Below are 27,947 nucleotides of genomic sequence, written 5' to 3'. Positions count from 1 at the left end.
CATCAATATGTACTGATAATAAAAAGATTGGGTTTATTGAAGTTAAATGGCATACTGTAAAAATATATCACTAAATAAGGGCGTACATGAGTTTTAAGCTTCAACATAATACCACTTAAATTAAACACATGACATCAGTTAATTTGGTATTTATTGGAAAGAACAAGTGAAAATGTAAATGACAAGTATTTCCTCTTCTCCAATACATTCATAGAATGTCACTAAACACTCCGTCTACTCACATCTCTGCTCGTACGACATTCAGAACAGAAACACAGACACCAGCACTGGGCTCTCTGTTACCGCAGCATCTGCTTTTGGATTAATAAATTAAAGACAATGGTACAGACACAATGCTAGATGCTCTTAGTATTCATGTTTATTCTGAGTGCCCAGAATGTTATAGACTGTGCTGACCAGTATTCAAGTATTCCCTTAGGACCTCTCTCTGTGCAGGATATTATACAAAATATCTTTATGTTCTCGCCGCATCACCATCTGTACTACACTACATTATGTGACACAGTACAAGAAAAACGTTAGGTAAACATTATGCACTAAGAAAAATAATTAACAAAAGTTGTCTTGCAAAATGTATATCTGTTTACAGTGCGATCCCCATGCAATACCACATGCAGTTATAGAGGGTGCATGAAGAAGATCAAATAGACCATGCATACAGAGCCACACCTGGTTCTAACAGAATGCTGACCTGAAACCCTTTTATGATTTCCATTTATTCCCAGTGAAATATTAACACATCCTGACGGTTATCTAAGATGTGAGATAGTGTCTCATAGCCAGAGTCCATCCTGTTCCAAACAGTGTCTGTAATAAAATGGCGCAAAAGTCTTTCACACTTTTGACCAAGCCAAACTTCACTGAGCCGCATCACACCGTGACTACAGAGCTGTGTGACAACAGAACAAATCATGGTTGGCACTGAAAAGTATTTCGCATGAATGGCTAAAGCACTGGCACGTAACGTAAATTTGAACTTAAAACCACGACAAAACAAAAGCACTAAAACAACCAGCCTTCACATGCCGCTTGGATTTACATTTGGAGCTATAACAAAGGCTGAACAATCACTTTCGACAGGCATCAGACATGGAAGAAAAAAAAAAACAGTGTTGTAGGGGTGTAACAAAATATTCACTGTGCAATCAGAAGTTGTTTTTAAAAAGGCAACAAAATCAAGCGCTGAACAACAAGGCCTACTTCCAAAACTAGCAACACTTTTGATAGAAGCTAGTGATGTACAGCTCATGAAGATACAGTTTCAATATAAATTCAAGTTTTGTAAATCATCTATGAATTGCCATCTTTAATTTGAACAAATGATACATTTGTCCTGAAAGCCTTGTACGGTTTTGTTCAGTGTTGTACGACGATTAACTGCTGTGTCTGTAGAATATCGCTTTAGAAACAACGGTGGGGTGAATCCTCGTAACTTCTACATATTCAACTGAAAACATAACAGTATATTTTGTATCATGAATAACTATGGAAGTGCACATGGTGTTTAACAGCTGGAAATCATACAGAACAGAAGCTATTTGTCACAAAATGCTCTAAAATAACCACAAAATATCTTTAACATATATACAGAAGTATTACCATTTCAAATACTGATTATTGTCTCTGATTTTACCAAACCATTACCATTTTAATGTTAATTTCACAATATTATAAACAGGAATATTATATAAACCTATTGCCAAACCAAACTGGAAGAGTGTCAGATCTACTACCAACATTTCAAAGCAGTTGCTCTTTGACTACAACACTGATTCTGAATGAGTGTCCCTTTACATGCATCGCACATGTGATGCATACATGTGAAATAAATATGATGCCGGCTCTACAAAACAGTGTCATCAATATAACTTTGTGTATCTAATGCAATTTTGTTTTCCAATTCCAATTCAATGATGTGGGTTTAAATATCTGGAGATGACTTAAGGAAAAGTCTTGCATTGCTAAATGTCAGCAACACAGCGGCAACATTCAGTTTCCCTTTCACTAATTCTAAGGTCCTCCATACATTAGTCTTTTTTCATTAAAAACAGGATCTTTATTTGTTTAAAAACGATTTGCCTTGACCCCAGCAAGACAAAAGAAATACACTTTAATCCAAACCAATCAAAGGCAGACAGACTCACAATAGCAAATACACTTCTTAATAGGCTGGCTTTCATTCAAACCTCTGAACCTAATGACTGTGGGTGTGTGATTCAATGACTTAAATAACTGTTCTCCTCTGTGATTGCACTGAATATCCCATCTTGTGGCATTCAAGTCCCTGCAAACGTAGATTTCCTGAGGAAAAAGAGATGCTTGACTCTTCTCCTCAACAGGCCTCTGACTATGATTGTATGGCACTGACCATTACAGAGAACGTTTCCCAGGTTCCCTTTAGATCTTTGCTTTACCCTCATTTCCATCGTGGGACTCAGGCAGCAGTAATAATAATGAAAAACAAAATATTTTAAAGTCTGTTGTTGAGCATAAAGAAAGGTCAACTTTTTGACGATTTGTGGCAATCCTCAAATCCTTGGACGAACGTTTTTCAGATTGGCAATTCGCCATGCTCATATTGCTAAGAGGCCATTCCGTGGCTTAGGGACGCCCTGTTGAACGGTCCTTTATTACTCCTGCTTTCCAAAATAATTCCTTCATTACATTCGGTCTTGTAACATCACCTCGCAGGTTTGACCAACGGCTGTCCAACACAGTGCTAATGATGTCATTTGTCTCTGCTGTGGCGTTCTCTCACCACTGACACCCTGTTTCCCTTAATCCCTTTTCCCATTCTCCTGAGGTGCTCCGGCTTTGCTCCCTTGTGCCGAGCGCAGCACCCTGTAGCAGCCACGTGCGATCTTATGCATCCACATAACGTTCATGATGTCCAGGCAGATACTGGAGCCGATCCAGGCTACGCGGCCCCCCCAGGGCACCAGGTAGAAGGCATCGGTGCCATACACCAAGTACATACGGATGTAGTAGACCGGCATGACGGCGATGCGGACCACGAAAAAGACTACTGCCATGGCAACACCATTCGCCATGTTGGGCCGGGAGGACTTAGGATAACCTAGTACCTCAAAGAACCAGCTGGAACACAACACAGAGTTAGGAAACAAGTCTAACAAGATGAAATATGAAGTTATAGAAAGTATGTTCACTACGACTCCAGATTTATCAGGGTTAACATGGAGTTGGAATCTAATAATCTGAAGAGAACATGCAAGAACCAGTTGATTGTTCTTACTTCTGATATATCAAACTGTTGTAAACTGAACTCCTAACTTTAACAGCCAGAGCCCAGGTGATCAGTCAGCAGGTACTCACCGCTGGTTAACACATGGCGTGGAAAACTCAGCAAGCAGACGGAAGTTAGCAAAATAAGGCAACATTCCAACGCCCTGCAGGAACAAGGTAAACACAGGACACAACCAAACATGAAAGGGAAAAAAAACACAAGTCACCGAGTCATTTGGATCAGCAGGCAGGAAGCTCACTTTCCGCCTGCTGATATTTCACATTTCAAGACATACTTTTACTGTGTGGGCATCTCGAGTCCAACTACAGACCTACTTGGCAGAGCTAACAAAAGAGGCTTCTGCTTCGAGGCTCACAATTATTCTTTGGCTAAAATTAGACTGGTCCTTAATTTGACTTCAGAATGATTAATTCTCCTCAGCTCTTGTGAGAAGAAACTCATTCTTAGGAAAGAAGGAGAATGAAGAACTGATGATGTGCAAAATAAACCAAACTACTTTGACTTTAAATACAATTTTAAAAATGTGTCCCTTGGTAGCACGAGTGTGCTGTCCATATTTCATTGTAATAAATCAGTTTATTAGATATTTTATTGAAATGTGGACATTTCACTTGAAAAAAGCCAAATTGTCAAACATGGAAATGGATCATCCTTTAAAGAGTATTAAACTCATGGGATCCATCCTCCCAAAACCATGAATTCTCACACCTTATTGAATGGAAAGTGATTTAGGTGTTAATGTACTAGAAAGTATAAGACAATTACAATAAATCATGACCTAGGCTGTAATGGACTAAACTAGAGACAGACATGGGGTTTCTTTTAGTGAGACAATAACTGGTTTTGCGTCATATAAGTTGTCAGATTACCTCATATATTCAAGTTACACTGACTAAAGCCTCCTTTCAACGAACCGTACGCCAAATACTGCTAATTCCCCCTATGTCTTTTCATCAAGAATGCAGCAGAACAGTGTGAAGCTCCTAAGCACGGCAATAATTCTGATGACCGTCGCACTGAGCAAATATCAACACAGCAAAATATCGATACAAATACTGTACAACCATACACACACTCAGCCAGCCACTACTCGGAGGAGCAATCAGAAGCCATGCAGAGGAAAAGCAATATGTTTCTAAGTCATAGCTTGGAGTATCAGGGCCTGAATCCCATGTTGTGTGAGATCATCAGCAGGTTTTGACTTGAATAATTTAAGCAATTTGTGATTACATGGACAGAAACCTCTATGACGCCCTTGTGTGATCCCTCAATAAGATAACCCACAAGGCTTTATTTCCATTTCAATCACAATTCAACACTCTCCAAGCTGCTGCTAAATAGAATGAAGATGATCCTACAAACAGGGGGATTTCAGGACACCTCATCTTGTAAACCTGGCCTTCGTGGCTTAATGAACTTTTCAAAATAAAGCACTCAGACTCAAATTGTGTGAATAATGTGCCATCAGTCAAAGTTGTAAAGTGCTTGGCAATAAGACGGTTCTAGAAACTGAAAGCTGGGATTTGCACCTCTTACTCTGGGTCAAACTGAAAGCTAAGATAAATCACAGCACTCAGTTTCACCCACAAGGATCTTAAGATGGATGTTATTTGGCTCACAGCATGTAAAAGAAGACTTACCGTCAGAGCTGAAACAAAAGCTGTACATTAAAACATACTTACTATGGGACACACACAGTTTTTGTACCATAAGATATGAAGTTTCCACCTAGCATTAGCATGCTAGTACCTCTAGGAACTGGTAAGTCCATACTGTGACTGGGCATCATATCTGCTCAGTGCAACACAACAGCATAGTAGCAGACAAGGCAGGAATAGGTCCCCATCTAGATCAAAACCTGCTCTGGGTTTTTCTAAATGACACACAACCCTTTTGGTAGTTTTTGCATGAACAGGGATGACACGACCCGACTCGATGTTGGAAATGTAGGGTTTGAAGAGGGGCTATTTATGTTAAAGTCAGCAGAGGACACAGAGACAGACAGACAGATATATTAGAAGAACGAAAAAGATGCCACAATTTGAAATCAATAAAAAGCCACATTAACAAAACTTAACAAAAGAAAGCATGCATCTAATACTTAGTTATTAAATTATCTTTTGGATTAAGCTACACACACAAAATACAGATTATGCTGCATTTTTTTTTTAAATCATACGATTATTTGAACACTGTTACGAGCAAAACATTAGTGACTGATTAGTCAAGAATCATCATGCCAACAAGCTCATAACTTTAAGCTGATTCAAGTGTTTGGCCTTAGTTTGGCTGTGTGCCCCAGGGATTGATATTCACTTTGAGTATGTATAATTGATTTGACATAAAACACACCACATTAACTAATAAGACTTAGACAACATAAGACAAATTTGACTCGGTACAGAACTAAATAAAATGAAAACGACATCAAGTTTTGACCACTTTTACAGTGGTTTCACCAGAGATTCAGTACAGAAATGTGTACCACAGGTGACAACGCGGAGCATTCATTCTGTTGTTCCACATGAAGTTCAGAACTAGTCTGAGGAACAGTCACGAGTGTCCAGTAACAGTATGGCCTACTTTGTCTCATTATCCTAACTCTTTTAGATACAGGGGCTTGCTCTGTTTCTCAAAATAAACGGCTGGATTTACAGTTACAACTCCTAATTTTAATCTAACGATGTGACACTGATTTAATCCTATTATTGAAATGTGGAACATAAATATTCCTCATCTACGGTGCAATGAAGACAGACATCAAAAACCACATGGTTAAATGTGTCTCATTTAAGAAGAAAAACAAATCTGTAAATCCAGCCAGTGACTGAAGACAGGGGTCGAATGTGGATCTGGAGTTTGGGGTTTGTATGCAACATAAAGCTAAATAAAATTATGGGTTTTTTTCCAAGTAGATCATCTGACAGAAGAGGCCAGAGGGGCTTTGTCAGTTTCCTCTACAGGAAATCTCAGGAAAAGTTTAAGGAAGAAAGAAGAGGCAGAGCTAGGATTTTAACACAGAAACAGACAGGCAGAAGCTGGTTATGTAGAAAGGCAGGGAAGTAATTGAGAGAGTTAAATACTTTTTGTCCGCATGCACAGTTACAATAAAAGGAACCCTGCCTTTGTAGAATGCTTCACAACTGCCAGCATGCACACAGTGGTTACAGATTAGCATCAAGCTGCGCTAAACTCACGTCAGTGTCACACAACTTAACAAAAAGGGGGGGTCGGTAAAACAAAGAGAAAGCAAGGAAAGTTTAAGGGAAAGGTAGGGGGGGGGGGGGGGGTCATCAGCCAGTACCATCATTGAGCATTCCATGCAAAAAATACCATAGTCATTCATTTCCATAATAATTATCAACAGATCCTGTTGACCTAGAGGGTCTTGGATTGAACCAAGAGTGAACAGCACTGCCCATAAACGAGTCATATAAACTATCTGCATATTTACACCAGAGCTAACCGTATAAAAACTGAGCAGCAATAAGCAGCTTCAGGAACATGAGTCCCACTTATTTCAAAGATAAATAGTCAAGTTCTCAAAAAAAACAGAAATTAAATAAATTATGTGAACAATATTAAAAGTCTAACTGTGCAAATCCTCATGCTATCACACTAGCTAGCCATCCTATGCTAAATCACTGTGCACCACCTATCACAAATGCTTGATTTGTGATCTACAGCTGCTGCTGATTATTGATTTAATTTATATGTATTGCTTGCACCACATAAGATGTGTTTATGGACGGCACTGTCGGCCACCCTTCACTTAATATTTGTATTTCTTAAGAAAGCAGAAACTGTGCAGGGAGACGATGCCTCCTGCTGGAACGAACTCTGTATCACGGATACAAAAACAGCAAGTGACACAGCATAATGTTCCCTAATCTCATGTGTTTGTACGCTTTGTGGGGTGAGTCACCTGTCGTTTTTGCTTTGTGCATATTTAACTAACCTATGAACTGCATGAAAACAGTCACAGAAACTAAGTGAGTCAAAAGCCAGAGAGGACACAGCTGTTCACTCTTGGTTGTGTCCTTCCCATCTTGCCTGCGTGTTCTGCTATTGGACAATAGGGCACTCACCAGTACATAGTAGTAAGCATACAACGCTGCCAGGTGGTGAACTACAAAAAACTTGTCGCCTATGGCCTTCCAATAGTAAAATATTAGCAGCAGATCTGGAACACAGAAGCACAGGGGAAACACAGATAACATGTCATTGGTGCAATCCAAACAGTCGAGGCATTTCTGACTGGCAACCGACACACACACACACACACACACACACCGTAAGTCTTGCTTTTGCAAACATATCCCAGGTTAACTGAAGGCTTCTCTTACCAGATATGAGGTAGCCTGTTGTGATGGCAACATTAGTCTTCACCAGTGTAGGATCTCCCCTATTGAAAAAACACATTTGGTTGGAGAATGTCCGGAATTCAATATCCTGTCGTGTGTTTTAGTTTTTGTGCATGCAAATTGTCTTCAAAGGCTAAAAAAGGTCTCCCCCTCAACCCCTTCTTGCCTGAAACACCGCCATTGGACTCCTTGTTTACTACATCACTATGTAACACTCGCACTTCTATTGGATAGCGCTCAAACACATTGTACGTAGGGCTAAGGGGCGAGTCATCTCTAAACAGTTGACCAATCACAATACAGCCGGCCAGCTAACCATCAGAGCAAACTGGGCTCTGGTTTCAGACAGAGGGTGAAAAGAGGTGCTGCGGCACAGGCAGTCTGAGAAAAATAAAGAGACACTAAGCTGCTAATATGTGTAGGTGTTGTAAATGTCATTAGTATAGTTTCGAAAAAGAAGCTGAGGTAAGCAAACCTCCTCCAAGCTTTCAGGGGAATTCCCATTACCATAAGTCAGAGATGGATATCATCACCAAGCATTACCCCCTTGGTTACTGTTGCTATGGCTGACATGGAGCTTAACAGGTGTGAAAAAATAGATGTCTGATGAAATCTTAAACAGGTTTCTCATGTCTACATTTGATCAGTAATGCTTTTAAGTCTTTGACCTGCTATAAACACAATAAAACCATTGGTTATCATTTCATTTGAGTTTGAAGGTCTCCATAAAAGGTGTTATACAAGAGTCTGCGAAACTATAAAACAATAAGCCAACACCTGACGGGAAGTAAAGGTTAACAACATGTGATTCAATGAGTCACTTCTCACCAAACTGGATCTTCATTGACGGGATCATCAAAGAACAAGATGTAGAGACAGAAGATTCCCACCAACAGTGCGTGAAACGTCGACACCGTCCTGAAATTACAACCAAAACACACAGCCGTGATTATTTGGTTCCGTGCCAAAAGTAGAGTAAGTATTTATCTTTTTACAGGAACAGTGCCTTGGAGCTGCTCTGTGGTTTAGAGCGCTGCATTTTGAGAACTCACGGCGAATCAACTGATTGCCTGTCACGGCTGCACACAGATTCAGACCAATTAGACTAGGAGATTAAACACTGCTGCAGGGTCAGGCAGAGCAGCAGACTGCCAGTCAGTCACTCAGGAGGTTACACAGACAGACAGACATCAGCCACTGAGACTCAATGACAGCTACACTCCGTGTTTCACTAGAATCTGTAAAGTCAGGGGCCTCACCGAGCCTTCAATCCACCGCACGGATTATATTGTTCTGCTTTAAGATCGCAGCCTGTCAGTCGGACGAAACACACACTCCATCTTTTTACTCAAATCTACTTGTTCCTGTTAGTATCTGCAATGTACCCATAACCATTTATCAGATAAACCGCTGCGTGACAACACATGACACTGTTTGATCAAATTGTCTGTTCATCAGTAGGAACACCGTGTCCCTGATACATCTTAATGTCTGATATCTTCACCGATGAACTGTGAGGATAAGGTAGTAACTTAGAGGGTTAGAAATTTGAATAATAGCAACAGACATAACAACAGGCTTGGCGTTGTCGTCAGTCTGAGATAGGATCTTGATAAATGTTAATAGGATGAGGTTGACATTTTTTGGACTGGGCATTGATAAGGTGGAAGGTGAAGCAAAATGCATCGACTGCAGAGATACTGTACTGGTGTTACAGGAAGCAACTGGTTTGACTTATGGTGATAATATGTTTTTGTCCGGTCACCTTGAGTTCCATTCCACCTTCTGCTTGTCACTGAGGCCGCGGAAGCTGGGGCTGATGCGTATGGACACCCAGGGGCTGACTGTGTGGAAGAGCCACTGGAAGGTGAAGAAACTGATTACCGAGATGGTGAGGATAAGCAGGCTGAATGGGTCCATGGCCACCCAACCACACTAAGGGAGAGAAAGAAGGAGAAGATTAGAAATATAACTGGGAAATTAGACATGCTAGGTTGATTCATTAGAAAAGGCATCAGAAGTAAAACATGCCAGTAAAGGCCTAGTCAGCTTTAACTAGACTCTAGTAGAAAGGCTGCCACTGGTCTTAAGAATAAAACAAGGTATATTAGAGCTCATAGGTAAAGTGTGGGAAAGTAACAAATATGAAAGATATTAAGACAAAAGTAGAATCCAATATTTTATTACGAAGACAAAACACCGATACATATCATCTTTAAAATACGCTTTTATTTTGAAATTCCCGTGCCATGTCTGGGTCAGCATTTCTGTCAATGAACACCTCTTCCAAAAACATTCCACCAGTGCTTAAAGGTGAGAAATGTGGCACTTTATAAAGCACAACAGGAGGTCTGTTTTTAAAATGAAATCAATTTAAATTAGAAGTCTGGAAGAAACCAGGAATGAAATGGTGAAATTATATTTTAGCTGTGTTTTGTGAGTCGATATAAATGTGCCTGGTATTAAATCAAATCAAAATTCTGACGTGGCAGACTTTGTGATGTACACATAGCTACTTGATTTCAATATAGAATCATGATTAGACTTGGGATTACGACTTCTAACAATAACTCTGCTCCATCAGCTTCTTTATAAATTTAGCGCCGGCACCAGGACGTACAAAGTATTAAATCACATTTTGGCAAAGACACGCTTGTGTATTACTTCCTGGAACTCTTCTCAGAGGAAGTGCAACTCTTCAGACGGAAGACCACACTATCAGGACTGTCACAATAAACGCAGTCATCGTGGTTCACACCACACACACACACCTTCTAAAACCACACACACTCCTTCTTCCACAGGAAGCTCAACAGCAAAAAGATGCAAGTTATACTGAATACTGAGGGGGAAAAATAGCCTTCTTTTGGAGGATCCTTACGTCTTACAACCATTGGGGGGGGGACGACGACGACCATGTCCATACTTCATATTGGAGGTGAGGGGACTGCCTGTCCTGCGTGGCGATTACGTGCGTTGAGTTGTACACACCATTAGTCAAAGCATCACTAAAGCTGCTCCATTATTAGGATTGCAATAATCCCACTGTGTACAAAAGGACATTTTACAGAAACCAAATATAAAGCTGTACTCCCTTATTGGTGCAGTATGCATACAGTTATGGCTTTTGATCAAATTAAGTGTTGGATCAAATATGATCATATTTACTATGATGACATTTTGGAAATACTTACTTTGTTTTTTTAAAGACCAAAATACATTTAACATGTCGAGTCTGGTAGATATGTCCGTCACATTTTCAACAAACATGCATATTGCACAGCTGTAGTACATGCTAACAGTTAATGGAGACTGGTACCACAGATGTTAGGGTAATTAGCAAGGTTTCCATAAAGTCAGTTGGATCTTGATAGTTATTTCACCCTAAACCAGGCCTTGAAGTGGTACGATGTATTAAAAGGATCTGTCCAATGACCTCAAATAACCTAAAGATCCCTTTCGTCATATCTATATTTAGAAAAAAAGTGATCAGCTCTGCGTGCACACTGGCATGCAGCCGGTAAATGTATGTCAGTGACAGGTCCTCTGCAGCCATTGAACTGTTTTATGAGGGTTGCCTGGAGCTGTTTTGCATATGGCCTGATTTGACTGTGCAAGCTCTTGGTAAGAAGCCAATTCAGTTTACTTTATAGACGTATTTACAACTCCCACGCACAGTGTATATCCCAGGACGGGCATACTAAAATAAAACACATCTTTCTCCCTGGAGCTCTGGCCTTGGTTATTTTATCTGCCTGTGCTCATGCACTACGCAAAATAAATGCTCGAGGACAAACAGTGTGTACCTCACTTGCCAAGTGAAAGTCATCAGGGAACCTAAAGGCCAAGCCCCCAGAGTCCCCGTCTGTAATGCATCTGAGGAAACGTACTTTATTGTAGCATGCTGCAAGGCACAAAGACTTTTTGTTATTAGAGGAACACTTTTAGAGTCTACAACTGAGGATACATCTGGGTAAGTAATGTCACCTAAAGCCATTCTCACAGAGTGTAGTGGGCTCATTTGAGGTGCACACATGTTTGAGTCTTGCAAGTTCCCATACAGCAGTGCCAAGGGCAAATGGTTACAGAGGTCGCTTTATGGATACAAAACAGCTGAAGCTTCATGGAGAAGCAAGCACCAGTAGCTAGTGTTTAAAAATCTGCTTTCTAACAAACACATTGGCCTAGTCATGTGCTCCTTTATCAAAGATGTTAACATTTTAAACCCCCAAACAACAATCAGTGAATCAAAATGAATGTCAAAATCAAGGTGGACAAGTGCTAATAAACACAAAAGGACATACACCTTCAGGCTCATGCAAGGCATCACAACAACCATTATTTTGAAAATCCCATTTCCACATTGCTCTAATAAGAAAGAGTAGTCCTCAGGGAACATGTATCTGGCTAAAAGAAGGTGGAAAGAATGAAGAGGATTCAACTCCAAACTAATGAATGCTATCCAGCCCGCACTGATTTATCACTGCTTCCTAAGTGTTTGGGCCTGTCTAAAAGATCTGCCTTTACATTTTCTTGGAAGTGATGTGTATTTCCAGTTAATTGGAATGAAAAGGTTTTTCCTGGAAGATTTGTTTTGCCAGCTCCATGTCCATGCAACTACCAATAAGCGCTTGCGTAAGACGCGAGGACTTGTTTTTAAGAAGAAACGATTACACGAACATAACTGTGTGCATCACCGGATTGCCCTTTAGAGTTGCAGATCGCAAAAATATTGTTATTAGAGGGGAACTGTGGGTTCTTTTCAGCAAGGCATCTCATAGCACACGCACAAGGCCAACTGACGCCGCAGCTGGTGGGACTGTGTTGGGGGAAAACAACACTGGCCTGGTGTCTAGGACCAGCCATCTAGGAGGAGGAAATACAACACCTACCGTCTGACTTTCATTCAGATGATCTGAGCCTCACTCTCGCAGCTGGTTATGCTTCCCAGGGTCGTTTTCCGTGTAAATTGAGTCATGTCGAGTCATTTTTTGATACACCAAGAGAAGCCCGCCTCTTTATCCACACACAAACAGACAGACAGACACACACACACACGCTAACAACTTGTGGGGGATGATGCGGGGCTGGAGCTCCGCATCCGAGGCAGCTTTGCAGTGTTTACCGAGGATCCCATCCGAAGAAACGTGCGCTATCGCGGATCCTGCAGCTCGACGCTCGATTACAGAAACCTGGGGGCGTTACTGTGTGTTGTGTGCGTGTGTGTGTGTGTGTGTGTGTGTGTGTGTGTGGTGGTGGTGGTGTGTGTGTGTGTGTGTGTGTGGGGGGGGGGGGTGTTCTCTCTCTCTCTCTCTTTCTCTTTCTCCTCCGGAGCTCAAATTACAGCTGAATTCTTAAAGATATATACACACACAGGCGCACATACACTTCACACACCACCACAGTGGTCCGCCCACGAACAGCCACTGTGTCTTTTTATAGGGGGAGGCTGGACGAACTGATCCAGGGAGAATCAGAAAAAGATAGCCAGTGAAGCAGACTGACCCTGGTCAAGGTTTCATGGAATACTTAATTGATTTCATCCCTTTCAAAACACGATTACATATTTGACATTACACCTAGGGTTGGTCATGTATTGGAGAAACAACAGACTCAACATCCAGTGTCTAATTAAGCCACTGATGTCATTGGCCCCTGTCCCTGCTCAGATGTCAGTCAGAGTGCATACCATTGACTGTATATATAAAGTGTCCAGACACATTACCAGATGGCAGAACAACTGATCATTGGAAGCCAGTTATATTTACATTTCTTACAACTTGATTGAGTAGGGCAAGTATATTTACAGCACAAAGATGTGCCTAGATCACAATGAACAGAGTTTATAGTAGCCTTTAACTGTTAAATGCATCAGAGGTGACAATACCGACTGCTGCCACATGAGGGCGCACCTCGCGTGCTACTAACGCTGCAACTGTTTTCCTTCCGTTGTTTTAAACAGTCGTTTGACACACTTACATAAATAAGGTTTGGCACAAAGTATTGGCATTAATGTACTTAAAGTACCGGCATTATTTATTATGCGGGCTGGCCCATTATAGAATTATATATATATGAATTCTTAATGAATTGTTATTTATTTTTAATTATGCATTATTGTGTTCATCACTTCAGTGTTGCACTTGGTCAAGCTGGGGTTTATTTTTTAAATCTTTATCAACCCATAATACAAATGAAATATCATAATTGATTAGATTATTTATTAATAAGGTATAACTAAAACTATACAATAAATGTACTTGTACATTCTCACTCCTCACACCTTAACGACACAGACACAAATATGTTAACCCAATATGCTGACATTTAATGATTTGGTCCCAGGCAGTTTGAAAGCCAAGAACTATTTTCTCATTAAGTTTGAATCAGTTGATCCGAAAAATCTCCAAATGAGGCCATATACGGCGATCACGTACAGCCTCACAGGATGCACCAAACCACCGACCTGAGATCAGCCTCAGTGCAGGAACCCCTGAGTGTGACGTCACAGGCTAGTGTTTCTTTACATGCACTTATGCTGCCCCCTGCTGGAAGAGTTGTGAACTACATGTTACGTTTATTTCCTTTATGTAGCTCTTTAAAAGCATAAATGTTGTGCATATATGTGCATGTGGAAATAAAAAACAAGCTAAAGTAATACAATGACGAAATCCGTGTATATACGGACCATTTTTCTTTCTTGAACTCGTCTGAGAGGCCTTTTTCGTTTTTGCTTTTACCTTTCTAAATGGTCAAATGGTCATTGGAGTGAGGGGCGGGGCCAAACTCCCGGAAGTTATTTCAAAACAAAAGCACTCGCGTGCTAAAATACGCTTGTATTGAACTACAGTATCCGGTTGAAGGACCGACGATAATATTATAAACAAGGAAAAACGAGGTGAACTGCGATCATTGAGCCAAGACAACAAATGTTATTGAGGGCTGCAAATCTAATAAGCCACTAAGCGCCGTACGGCTTTGTCTAAAATGGACAACATTTTTAGGAGAGTTCAATCATACTGCGATTCTGACTGCGGTCAATTCAGCAGCTCATTACCCCCCTGCTGTATTTGATGAGCGAAATATTGGTTATTTTCACATTATTTCTTACTGAAATTGATACTCTTGGACCCAGTACTAGTGAAACTACTCCCCCAAGTACTATGAAGTACTTTTACTGCGTACTTTTTGAGTAATCCTCTGTCAAAGTCCCCTCCTGAATACAAGAATGCATGTTTTTCTGGTATTTTTAATAAGCGTTAATGACACTGATATTGTTGGACAGTTTTGAGAGGATATGGTAGACATGATATCAGCACTGCTTCCAGTCAGTATACTCCTAGTAGAAGAGGGGAGGCTAATAGAAAATGCCTTTCGAAAGTGTAATAGCCTGTCGGTATAATAAATAGAATACATGTAAATATTAAATTAATACAAATATAGTATGCTCTCACAGAGAGAACTTAAAAAGGTAAAATATACAATTTTTATTATTTATATATGGAAATACAAAATGAAGATACACGCATTGGTAATGGCATAAATACAGAAGGGTCAAAAATACATTATAGATGAAAAACATGTAAGCTCATAGAAACTACCACTGTAACAGCTCCTTTAGTGGGTTGAACTATGATTTTGTCATGCAAAAACAAATATCCTTTAGATCTTATTGTACGTAAAGATTTAAAGCAAAGGAACACCATATACAATATACCACACAAACTTGTACTTTGGTCAATATGTAAAAAGCAATAGCAAGAGGCAGGCACTGATCAGTGTGGAGTATGATATGAAATATAAAGCAGCTTTAGTGATCAATGTGGAAAAGTCAGATAAAGAAAAACATTGAATTAGTGTCAATAAATGAAAGCTAGTGGACCAAAGCAAAATATTACATCAGTCAGTTTTCTTTTAAAAGCCTCTTAATTGAGTTCCTGTACCATATTCTTTCAGCCCGACATCTTAAACGACTCATGTTTTCTCACCTTTAACAGTTTGGCATGGTATGTACTCTTAAAAATATAGATAATATGCATACCAATCACACAAAATATAATAACGAGGCACAGAAAGGAGTTTATTATGCATCATAACCGTCCTCACTAATCTTAACTACAATTTAGAAACAAAATGTACAAATATCTCTATTTTGTGCCTTAATAACAGTCATTATTCCTATTGAACCAAACTTCATGTTGTAAAATAACAAGCATGACACAAATTGTGTTTAAATAGAGCTTCATAACTGAGGCTGTGGTGGCACATGTAAACCCAGAACAGTAATACAGATCGCTGAATTACTAGAGCTAAACCTCACTGAAATACTCTGTGATGGTTTTTCTTGGATTACTAGTCATTCAAACGTGTAAGAATAGCACCTTGGAGCTACATCAGAAGCTCACAGTACATACAGTTTACATTGAAGAGGCACTTGTATAATTTCACACATGATCATATGATGCATGCACACAGTTAAGACCTGAGAATGCCACAGAAAATAGAAAGGAAATCGAGGCAATAAAAGTTCAAATAATATATTTGCTCAGCTGCTTTTACTTACTGAATATTCATTATTTATTATGTACATAATATGCTAAAAAAAACAGTCCAACATTTGATACAACTCATTGTGAAATTGACCACCTGTTCTACTATGAAGTTGAAAAGGCTAAGGCTTCATATGGCACATACCATTTGGTATTTTCAGTTGATCATAATGACAATCATCATGTTGATAATGACATACTATGGATAAAGCTTCTCCACATTAAACATCAGAGTCTGCTCTTCTCTGAAGAAAATGAGTTGTAATGAGCTCATGAAAATCTTTTTTATTAACATTTGTCTTTAAGCAACACGTCCAGGGCACAGGGGTGCACAATGGCACATTTAGATCTCCTTTACTACATTTAGTCTCGGGATTGAACCCCATGGCCTTAAAATAATGATCTTATATCGGCTCACCATTTCCCATGAATTCTCAGCATATGATACCAAATATCGCTCAATTATTTTGAGCAAGGCAACGCTGCTTTCTTTACACAACATTCTTCAGCATAGATGACAAAAACATCCATCCGGAGACAAAGAAATCCAAGGGTAAAAATAGAAAATTAATGGTAGTCTTTAAAGCCACGAAGAGGCGTAGCACGTTGCATATCCCGCTCCTTCACTACACCATGAACTGCGTGTATCCCTCAGCGCCCGTGACGATCACATCCATCCAGATCCTCATGGCCTCAGGAGAGGGAGCAACCATGTAGTAGACTCTGTCGTGAGTCTTTACACTGAAGGTCAGGGAGGGGTTTGGGCTCTGAACGAGAAAAAAGAAGGGAGGAAAAGAATAGGAACAAAAGGAAAGGAGGGATGAGGATGAATGGTAAGTGGAAGACAGAAGGAGAAAAGCGTAGATTCAAATTAAATCAGTAGATGATAAATCCCAATTTCCAAGACAGGAGTTATTTCCATGCATTTGTAGCAGCATACCTTATGTGCATTCTTCAAGTGATCATAATACACTTCTTCAATAGCTTGGAAGTAGATGACTCCTTTCAGCTTGGCTTCATGCTTGTCTGCAGAAGAGATAACAGAAGCCATGACACATAAATAATATTTATCGATAGGTTTTTGTGCCTGCGTGTGCACCTCCCGCCCTTACCTGAATAGTAGGAGAGCGTGCGTCGGTTGCGGTCAAACACAAACCAGCGTTTCTTCCAGGTTTTGATTTTGCCTCCCATTTTGATCAAGTAGCCCCTGCAGGTCTTCTCAGAGATGGATAAGTGGAAGCATGTGTCTGTGCTGTGACCCGCCGACTCAATGTGAGCCCGCAAGTCAAAATCGTCTTTACGCACCGGGAGGTAGCGTGTTAGCGGCCGGGCCTGCAGAGGAAGGAGAGCGAAGGTTCATTGAAAACGAGAGGGAATGGTTCAAGTAATGACAAAGATGTATTTACATAATTCATACAAATCATGCAGATGTATATCATATGTTAAATAGATTCTTTCTTCTGCTGCCAAGAGTTGAAGGTCCGGGCAAAAGAACAAAAGATGATGGATGAAGCTCATGCTAAGAACTGCAGGCGTGATTGAAAACATACGGAGAGGGACTTATATATGAAACAGAAAAACGCTTTCTGCAGAAACAAGATGGAATGTGTTGCAAAATAAAAACAATCCCTAAAACGGTGAAAAGAGAGAGAGAGAGAAAGGCAGGTAGTGCTCCACTGGCTGCCATATGGGTCATACAATTGAGATGTGATACAAGAACAATCACATATTACAAACAACATTCAAATCACAAGTGAACATTTTCTAGTGGATAACACATGTTGTAATCCCCTCTTCTGCTTCTTTCTTACCTGTGCCCTCTGCTTTTCTCTCAGTTTCACCTCACGATCTATGAGTTTCTGTCGTCTGCTCGTCTCCTCCTGCAGTCTCTTCTCCAGGTCCTCCCGCCTTTTCCTCTCCTCCTCCAGCGCTTGCATTCGCACTTCCATCTCTTGCTCCTGAGGAATAATTGAAATGGTTACACATTTTCCAAAAAACGAAATGAATGCAAATGTAGCTGTTCCTGAAAGTGTTAATCATCCCAAAGGCAAATAAACACATTTATCTCTATCATTTAAAAGCAACTCAACAGTGAACCAAAGTTGTGGATATATCTGCTAGTGACCTTGTTTTCGATGAGGCGGTGCTTCTCTAGCTGTGCTTCTCTCAGCAGTCGCTCCATCTCCTCTAGCTTGGCCATATTAGACGTACTGGCACTGCAGCACACAAACACACATAACACACATTAGAGCAAAAAGTAGAGAAAAGCGTTGGTTCTGCACAATTAACCACAGGCATGTAAAAACAAACTCTAAATCATCTGTCATCCGGCTGAACCTAAATTACAATTTAAGTGTCATGAAGCTGAAGTTAATCAATTAAACCTTCCAAACAAGCAGCAAGCGTGACAAACCGCCGCCATTCTGACTTTGCCATGTTTTTTCAGGTGTTACATTTTTTGAGAATCTCAGTTCAGTCGTTAATGTACAGATTACTGTGGTGAAGTTTAAGCATAATCCAAGCTAGAGAAAATATTCATTTCTGTTAAACCTCTGTGTGATTATCAAAGTATACAGAAAGAACACTTCCAAAAGAGGCTGCACTCCCCTGAGAATACTCTGACTATTCACTGTTTATGCATAAGTGTGTGTGTGTGTGCTGGATCAAAGAGGAACTCCATTAGGAGAGGAAGCCTCGATGTCAAGGCAATCTAGGGATCATATCTCTCTCTTTTTCCTCTCTGTAAAGTTTTCTGACTCTGCGGTGTCCCCGTCTGCAGCTCAGAACAGCTTCAGGTCTCTCACCCTGCAGATGGTCTACACATGACATGCATTCTTGCCTGACCTCACAGGGTAAAGATGTGTGTATATGATTTTCATGTGAAACAGTATTTTGCTCTCAAATGTTCCTCTCCGCCTCCCTCTGACCTGCAAACACACATTCTCTCTTCTCCTGAGCCAGAAAGGAAATGGATACCCAGTGTTGATTTGTGATGATGTCACAACATTGTGAAGATGAATGGTCCACATTAGACTCAGTCTAAACAAATCAGGAAGGGAGGGAGGGAGGGAAAGAAGTATGGCACCCCAAATAATTGAAAAGAGACAAAACAAGAACAAGTAGAAAAAAGAGAATGCTTTCCCGCTCTCTCCCTCCATTTTTTGAAAATCTATTTTCACTTTCATAAGAAATCCACACAGCCTGCACTCTATACTCTATAATTACACATTAGTGGATTTTGACCATTTTTGCTGGTAGTTAGCTCGTTCATTATTATACACCTCAAGAATAAAACCACCAACCAACATACAATCCTACTTAAATAACAGTAAGATGGGTAGACTTAATTGCATTTGCCTTTATAAATTTGGTCTAGTACTTGCATTTAGACTCAAACTCTTCTTCCACCACACATCCCCTGATCCCCTGTCATTTCTCACATAGGAATGCATCGATCCAAGCATCCATCCTTTCCTCTCGCCCTCCCCTTTGCCATTCTCTTACCTCCGTCGATGAGAATGAATCACCCTCATAGTCATTGTTGCCCAACTCTGTTTATCAAGTAATAAGATCACTTGAGAAGGTGTGTATATATCTTGCAACTCTTGTATCTCCAGAAACCAGGACACATCACTGACGAGATGACAAAAAATTTGAGCTCTATCCTTTTTTCCAGCACAGATTCAGGTCCAACACACACGTCTTCAAGTCTGATCTAAACCGGTACAACACAATCCAACTTGGAGGCATTTTGAGAGGCAGCCTGTTCCAGGAAAACTTTCAGAGAGGTCAGTCTGCAAATGGTTTGGCACTGTTCAAAATCCAACTACAGAAACAAGACCGTACCATTCAGAGAAACAAGAGGAGGGGAAACAAAAGACAGATGCAACCACTGTAAGAAGGAGAGAAGGAAAGCAAGAACACATGGTTTTAGTCCAGATGGGGGGTGAACCCCAACGAGTACCTCCACACTCATCTGAACCTGAGGGGCTTGAATGTGAACACACACACACACACACACACACACACAAGTTTTCCTTCTTCCGTAACCTGACCCTTAGAACACTAATCAAGAGTCCCCTTAACTGGAGTCACACACACAGTACTACACATCTTTAGTCTCTGAGGAGGGAGCATGAAAGGCGGGAAACCTCTGCCTTGCAGCTCCACACACTTTATGCATTAACTCACTTTCTCCTCACTTTGAAGCCCCCCAACCACCATCCCCTTCCTGCAGTCAATGTTTCATATTACAAATACAAAGAGATATTTTAGCATTTAACGGTTGATTTTCATATTTCTACTATTCACCCTTTCTGTCATTCACTTCCTTTTCTTTACCCTTTGTTTCTCTTCCGTTTGTACACACACCAACAACACATGCATGCACACCTACCTGGAGACATTATCAGGTGAGCATGCAGAGATGCTGGTTTCAATGGAGTCAGAGCTATCCACACTCATCGTGTCGAAGGCCTGGTTGTCGCTGAACCCAAAGGCATCGAGGTAGACGTTGGTCTGGGAAGCTGCTCGGGACCCGGACTGACCTGGAAACACACCGAGAAAGAGACAATTAACAACAGCTTCCGTTGAGACACACTATTTATTCTTCTTCTTCATGTTGTACCTGTCTCTGTCTTTTCATCTGGGACAGAATTCTGCCCAGATGGGTTCAATTTTGGATCACAATGTCCCGCCACTGTGAAATGCTCTTAAACGCTTAGTAAATAATAAATCCAAACCTCATTGAAGCAAAGACTCTTGTTTAAATATAAGGACTCACAAAATGGAAAAACAGGCTGCAAAATGAAGAACAGTAAGTCCTAGGCGAACCAAAGATGTCTGCAAAGAAAATGAGATGTCCCAGAAGCAGACAGAGAAATAATGACACAATTACTGTGCAGATACTGAGGACTAACACGGCCTCTGACTACAGGAATAAACACACAGAAGCCCTGATAGCATCTGCCTCATGCAGCAGACCCACCCATCTGATGAGCCAGATGAAGGGACCAGAGGGACTGAGGGGCCAGATACATGTTACAGTGTCCGGGAAATGCAGCAGCACTGTGACAACACCGAGCAAATAATACTCTATTGGATATACTTACTGTAAAAAGTGCAGCAATGGAAGAGTTATCTTAATCATATCTTAATTATCTATGTTATTGGTTAGTCTGCACATAAGTTATTACACTTTCATCAAACTTGAGCTAAATTGTGTCTTGTGGTGAATGAACCACATTATCTTAACGATTGGAAATGGCTGGTTGATGTTTGTGGCAGAAGCTGACTTGAAGAAATCTAGTTCTATGTAGCTTTTTTGTCTAACTGTTAAAACAATGAACATATCATTTATACAAAGTGCCTCTTCTTAACTCACTTACACAAACAAAACCACAGACAATACTCTACATCAGAGCAGTCCTCCTCCACTTACATTCCTGCACTATCTCCACTGACGGATAAACAAATGAGAATCTTTTTGATCCAGAAAAACACAATGAGGTATACACCCACTTACAAAACCCATTAAGAGGGTTGATGCTACCATATTAGGTGCCTTATCATGTGACAATGCAGGGATGGGGGTGTGTGTGTTTGTAAGTGAGAAGCAGGAATGACAAAGACAGGAAACAGACACAAAAGGGAGTCGTTGAAGTCGCAAGTATTCTCAATGTTCCTACATGTACTTTCTTTATCAGTATGTGGCGTGTGTGCGTGTGTGTGTGTGTGTGTGTGTGTGTGTGTGTGTGTGTGTGTGTGTGTACCTTTATGCAGACGGCGAGATTCAGCTTCCTTGTTGGATAAGGAGAGAAATCTTGGGAGAATGCTGCCACAACTTGTGCTCTGTACCAGGGGATGATGGGACTGTCAACAACAACAGAGAGAAAAAAGTTTCCATGTTTCGAAATGAAATAAACATTATTGCATCAAAAATTATATAATATTTACATCACACAATGCAATTGAATGTCGAATTTAAGACAAAAAGCTACACATATTTTGAGAAAAGGATTGACATCCATGAATTCTGTAAGTGATGCATTCGTCAAGTTCATTACGTATGTGTACCTTTGTAGGGTAGCTGCGTCCCAGTGTGGCACAGGTGAACTGGGGGCTCATCGTGGGGGTGGTTCTCTTCCTTGGTAATGTGTCACTTAGATGGGATCCCCCTTCTCTCTCAGACCTTCTCCTCTCTTCCAGCAAACGGAAATGCTGATCAAACGAGATGAATATGAATCAATCAAAGCAAAAGAGTGACGTTTGGTTTCTACACAGTGTGTTGCTGATCTTGAAGAGGGACGAAACGTCATCTAAATAAAAGAAGAAATGCATATGGAGCAGGAGTTCTGCCACCATTTTTTCCTTCTTTTATGTCACACTAAAACAGACAAACACAAAGTTGCTGACACACACACACACACACAGACACACACGCATTACCTGCCTGTGTTGCTGGCGATGTTTTTTGACAGGAAGGGGAGGTGGGGGGGAGTCAGGGAGAGGAGAGGGGTCTCGATAGGACACCATGTTCTCTGGCCAATGCACAGAGGGTGTTTTGGGGAGGGGGCGGGAGTATGGATGAAAGGAGGAAGAAGAGGAAGAGGAGGGACAGTCTGCAGGTGAAGAAGAAGAAGGACAGAGCTTTGGAAAGAAGAAAGGTACATTGTCAGAAAACGGGAAGAGTTCAAAAGAAGGAGGAACATTTGGGAAACACTCACTCAAACACACACACACACTTTGCACCATCTAGCCCCTTACACCACTACACACACCTCTTCCTCCGGGGGTTTGGGGGTGTCTTCATCAGAGGAAGGCTTTGCCCCGGACTCAGTAGAGGCACTGGTCAGAGCAGGAGCAGGGGCGGGTTTAGGGTCCCCCCCAAGCTGTGAGTAAAGCTCATTGATTTCACTGACTGTGACATAGCCCTGGAAAAGTGTCATGTAGAGAGAGAAGGGGTGAGGCATAGCATGGAGTGAGTCAGCCGTTTAATTACAAACCTGAGAATTAGTAGTTAGAATGATGCAGACACTTAGTGGTAGTTTTAGCAGGTTCAAAGCAACAATTACAACAAGTATCACTTACACTGTCCTGTCAACATTCATGAGTGGATTACACAAGACAATAGACATTGTTACAAGGTTACCTCTATTAATACACATGAGAATCATTTGTGCTCAGAATGAACCAAATTAGTCTCCGATCTGGCAGTTAAGAGATCGAAAAAGCAAAAAGAAGGACCAGGAGGAAGGAACGAGGGACAGGAAGTAAGGATAAGATGGATTTAAACAAAGAGGAACAGAAAAATAATATAATAGTGAAACCATCAACAATACCTCTGCCTTCTTGAGAGAAATAGAGGAAAGGCGGGATGAGAAGGCGTAAGGGTTGAATGGAGGAAGAGAAAGTTTGGAGTAGGTGGTGTCACACACATCAGCCAGAGAGGCTGTCTCCTAGCAGAGAATGAAACCCCAACAATGAAGAATGATGAGTCCAGCCCGCTTTATTTTTCTTAGTTCTAAGAGGCAGACAGAGTTCATTTCCTTGTTTGACAGCTTTCAATCAAACCTACCTCTCTTAAAGTGAAACTTCGGCCACCAGTGAGCTCAGCATATTTCCTTTCCAGCATGGACAGGTTTTCCTTCTCCTAATAGAAAAGAAAGACATTTAAAACAACGTTAAAAACTAGAGTACCTTTATTTGATGGGTTTTTCTTTTGGTTTATATCCGTTGGTCAAGAAAGGATGACTACACGCATCAACTGTCAACATGTATCATCATACCCTTTGCAGCATTGCCTCGAGGGTGCTCTTCTCCTTCAAGAAGCTTTCCTTCTCCCGCTGAGCCTGCTGGGTAATCTGCACAGCCTGCTTCTTAAGAGTTAAAAGTCGCTCCTGAAGGAAAAGCAAAACCCGCTGGTTAAGCATTTGTAGCTCACTCATGAAGTTTAACTCACCACAAACAGACCGCTGTTACCTTGCGAGACACACTGCTCCGCTGGAAGTCTGCGATCTCCCGGAGAAGCTGTTGGGTGTGCATCTCCTTCTCCTCGTCCTGCCTGCTCTCTTTCTCCAGCTGCTGGAACTCCAGGTCCTCGAATCGTTTCGACTCTGCATCCAAAACCTCACCGTCCTGATACACAAACATACACAGAAATACTTATCAGGTAGACAGGCAAGACAAAGGAATCGCAAACCAAAGTTAACTCGACATACTGTTAAGCACTACACCTTATGTACATTTAAGATGCAGTTAAACAAAAAACACTTCACACACTTGCCATGCTGCATTTTGGCAATTAAACCATATGCCGAAACATCTGCAATATTTCTATAATAGCCAAACTCTTAAATCCAACTCTTGAGTTTATACAGGCTCAAACCATGTTGAAATAAAGATGTGCACACATAAAAATCTCAAAGTGAGATATTGCGAACAGAACATGTTCCAGGATTAGATCAAAAGGTAGCTTTGGGGTGGAGAGCAAGTTAACTCAGGAGAGAAAATGGCTGTTTCCCACTTCATTTGAGTTATTTGCTTGTCTATGTTTTGTAAATTCTTTGTGGATCCATTGGTATACTCATTAAAGTACATGTCTTCCTGTGCCTGTGAGAGGTGTGTGTGTGTGTGTGTGTGTGTGTGTGTGTGTGTGTGTGTGTGTGTGTGTGTGTGTACTGACCCTGGCCAGCTGCTCCTGCAGGGGCTCCTTGGTGGCCTCAGGGCAGCTGTCCAGTTGGGAGCGCTGCTCACACACAATCTGAGCCAACCTCTCTACTCTGCCCCTTTCTGCCTGTAGCACCTCGCACGCCTGGCATACAAACATGAACACGACACATAGACGCACACATGCCCACGCAAACGTACATGTGCACATTTGATCATGTGTACGGACGAACAAGGAAACAGACACACACACACACACACAGGACAGAGAGAGGATGGCAGCGTTAGTGGGATTTAGGGAGCCACAGTTAGTTACTACGGCTATCAGGTCAGCGAGGTTAGCCAGGAGGGAGGAGGGGAGGGAAAGCTGCAGGAAACAACTAAAGGGAGGGAGATCTGGGGAGTAGTAATGAAGGGAGTATGGATAGAGTCATGAGTTCTGACTCCTGGGGATTATGTTTGAATGGAAATGACTGGATGAGAAGCGATGGCTCAGTGGATTAATGGTCCTCTCGACGAATAACACAACATATACACACGCCCCAAATCTGACAAGCACTCAACTTCACCTGGCTGTTCAGCACTCAGGGAAACACGATCTGAACATCTTTCCCTCGGTCTAACTCGGCATCATTTTGCAGTATTTAAAGGCTGCGGGTTCCATGACGCTTTCACAATTAGGCTAAGGAATACCACAGAGTAAAACATCCAGATACCAAGGCAGCATGTGCACACAAACACACATAGAACAAATTCAATCCGTTTAGCAACTTACAGCCCTCCCTGTCAATGACAGCATATGTTGGTATAAATGTCGACAGACTTTCACACACTCAACCACACCCAGGGTCCTCCCGCAGAGTGTGTGCGTGATAGGATCACATGTTGACCGCTATACCCTGGGCAGTATTAACAGATATATATTTGGACCAGAGACAGTATGAGAAGGATTAACACCTACCAGTTGGTCACATGACCCCGAAATGTATCAGAGAGAAAGTAGAGTGTGTATTTTCAATATGAAGTGGAACTGTTTAAAAGTACATTTCTCCTTTCTCCGCCATTATGGCTCACAGAAGGTATCCATTTCAATCCCTGCTATGTACCTTTTGTTTTTCCTGCTGGGACTTGGTTTCCAGGTCAGTCATCTTGTTGTGAAGGGCTTCCAGAGCATCTTTTTCCTGCTGGAGAGCGGATACCTCCGACTCCTGCTCGGCCTCCACCAGAGCTCGCTCAAGCTCCACCTTTAATAAATACACACCGGTAAGTTAGTCATTTGTAGTGATCCGGGATTACTTACACTAAATGACAATCTGTGAAACAACTGGTTTGTCGATTTCAAAATGAAATAAAATGCTTTATTTGACATTAAACTGTGCATTGGTATTTTTTCTGCTGTGTCTGTCAGCCCCACAGAGCCGTCGTTCTTCACTCTTTACCTCTTGTGCAGATTCGTCTATTTGGTTGTCCAGCTCCTTGATCTTTTGCTCCAGCTCCTCCATGTTGTTGAGCACTTGGATCCTCTCCTCTTCTACACGCCTCACTTCCTCCTCTGAAGCCCTCATGGCCTGTCCGCGACGACGAGCTGCATCTTCTAAAGCCTAGGATCAAACCCCACAGGTTGTTAGGATGTGGTAAAACATAATCTATATATGGGTTTCATGGTGACACCACCATTTCAAATGTGATGTATTCTGGTGAAATTGGTCTTCTGCAGCCAAAACAACATGCAGACACAAGCACACACACACCAACGCACAAACCACAGCTGTCAATTCTAATGTCTAACACTTAGCCTGCTCTAATCTAATAAATGGGCTGTAAATATATCCCATCTGTGTGCTTAAAGAATGTGTATGTCGATACTTTCCAAGTATTAAGGAGCGATCCTGAGAAAGAACAGGGAGCATAAACACATCAAATATCAATCCTGATTGATCTTTTAAGAGGCTGACCAAGACAAAGGTGCTATAGCTGTGTGACACTCAAATCTATTTGACCCAATTAAAAGAGACAGAGGATAATCTGTTGTCGTAAATACATTTGTTCAAATAAAAGTCCAATTTTAACCTTAAAAAATCACTTGGATTAGAATATGTGATATAAGTTGGAACCAATTTAAATCTATTGTACCTCGTTGGTCCTCTGTGCACGTGGAGAAGGTGAAGCGGCGTAGCTCCGCAGACTGACAGCAGGTGATTCGGCCCTGCCGTCCCGCTGACCGCTGCTGCGCCTACGTCGTACCTGCAGGTCATCATCATAGAAGCCATTCTCCGATCCATGGGAGGCCATGTGTCCGTTCCCTGTTCCGTTAACAGCTGAAGAATCAGAAAAGACCGATGGTGTGTCGTCATCGTCCTCGTCGTTCAGTTGAAGCTTCTCGAGCTCCTGGTTGATCTTCTGGAGATCCGACACGGCTGAAGTGGAAGAGGGGTCACCTCCGTCTCTCTCCGACCGGCCCAGCTCCGAACACAGAGACAGGATGGTCTCCAGTCGCTGTCGCTCCTGAGATGGCAAAAAGCATGAGTTATCAGAATCAGCTTGTAAATCCAAGTCAGTGTATAAACCAACAAAGAATTAGAACCCAGTATTTTGTTGCTCTCACAATTAAAATAGTAAACACATTTCAAAATAATACATTGAAGTTCAATTTGTCAGATTTTAAAAATCCAAAACCAGTATAAAATACATAATGCATTTTTTATATTCCTTAATATACACACATATTTTCTCAATTTGGTTAAAAGAAATGCACAGATTGAATGTTCCACACTATATAGAAGTGCCAACAGCTCCGCGGGTATTATTTCTTTCCATCATAAAATAAAGTTTCCAATGATCAGGTTACCTGGGGAAGCATCGCAGAAGTCAATCCCTCTGGATTAAATGTCCTTGTTTAGTCCCAAATACATTCAGTACCATCCTCATTTGTTTGTAATTTACATCATTTAGTTTAGATTATCATTCGTATAACCTAGAAAGAATATTATCCTTTAACTGGACAAGAGCTTTCCTTTCCACAGTTCTGCCTGCCTTAACTAAAGCTATATGAGACGCTACGGAGGCTGCAGAGGGTCAAAA

The 27,947-nt window shown here is 41.2% G+C and overlaps 2 protein-coding genes across 7 annotated transcripts in view; both read right to left on the bottom strand.

Annotated features, from left to right (window-relative positions):
- Nucleotides 1-134: 134 nt before the first annotated feature.
- On the bottom strand, nt 135-12,895 carry LOC134858153 (TLC domain-containing protein 4-B-like). Its single transcript, XM_063874059.1, has 7 exons — nt 12,543-12,895; nt 9,416-9,585; nt 8,479-8,568; nt 7,633-7,691; nt 7,375-7,469; nt 3,355-3,428; nt 135-3,117 (listed from the first exon to the last, which is right to left on the bottom strand). Exons 2-7 carry the CDS (start codon nt 9,568-9,570, stop codon nt 2,799-2,801), a joined length of 792 nt encoding a protein of 263 aa, XP_063730129.1. The 5' UTR covers nt 9,571-9,585; nt 12,543-12,895; the 3' UTR covers nt 135-2,798.
- Nucleotides 12,896-15,122: 2,227 nt separating this feature from the next.
- phldb2b (pleckstrin homology-like domain, family B, member 2b) overlaps nt 15,123-27,947 on the bottom strand; it is a 34,765-nt gene continuing 21,940 nt past the window's right edge. For 3 of the 6 annotated variants that reach the window (XM_063912720.1, XM_063912724.1, XM_063912725.1), the window contains 17 exons: nt 27,000-27,371; nt 26,306-26,467; nt 25,973-26,110; nt 24,883-25,011; nt 24,180-24,335; nt 23,987-24,097; nt 23,776-23,850; nt 23,540-23,656; nt 22,979-23,131; nt 22,275-22,418; nt 21,971-22,070; nt 20,596-20,746; nt 18,325-18,415; nt 18,011-18,157; nt 17,312-17,531; nt 17,140-17,225; nt 15,123-16,966 (listed from right to left, as the gene is read on the bottom strand). In XM_063912720.1, coding sequence (XP_063768790.1) covers nt 16,826-16,966; nt 17,140-17,225; nt 17,312-17,531; nt 18,011-18,157; nt 18,325-18,415; nt 20,596-20,746; nt 21,971-22,070; nt 22,275-22,418; nt 22,979-23,131; nt 23,540-23,656; nt 23,776-23,850; nt 23,987-24,097; nt 24,180-24,335; nt 24,883-25,011; nt 25,973-26,110; nt 26,306-26,467; nt 27,000-27,371 — 2,493 coding nt within the window. In that variant the 3' untranslated portion in view covers nt 15,123-16,825. The remainder of the gene's footprint in view (nt 16,967-17,139; nt 17,226-17,311; nt 17,532-18,010; nt 18,158-18,324; nt 18,416-20,595; nt 20,747-21,970; nt 22,071-22,274; nt 22,419-22,978; nt 23,132-23,539; nt 23,657-23,775; nt 23,851-23,986; nt 24,098-24,179; nt 24,336-24,882; nt 25,012-25,972; nt 26,111-26,305; nt 26,468-26,999; nt 27,372-27,947) is intronic. The other 3 variants (XM_063912721.1, XM_063912722.1, XM_063912723.1) reach the window with 3 other exon arrangements.

The sequence above is a fragment of the Eleginops maclovinus genome, chromosome 21, assembly GCF_036324505.1.
Source record: "Eleginops maclovinus isolate JMC-PN-2008 ecotype Puerto Natales chromosome 21, JC_Emac_rtc_rv5, whole genome shotgun sequence".
Classification (NCBI taxonomy): Eukaryota; Metazoa; Chordata; class Actinopteri; order Perciformes; family Eleginopidae; genus Eleginops; species Eleginops maclovinus.
Note: the sequence above shows the minus strand (reverse complement) of the source record. Positions and strands in the feature narration are given on the sequence as shown.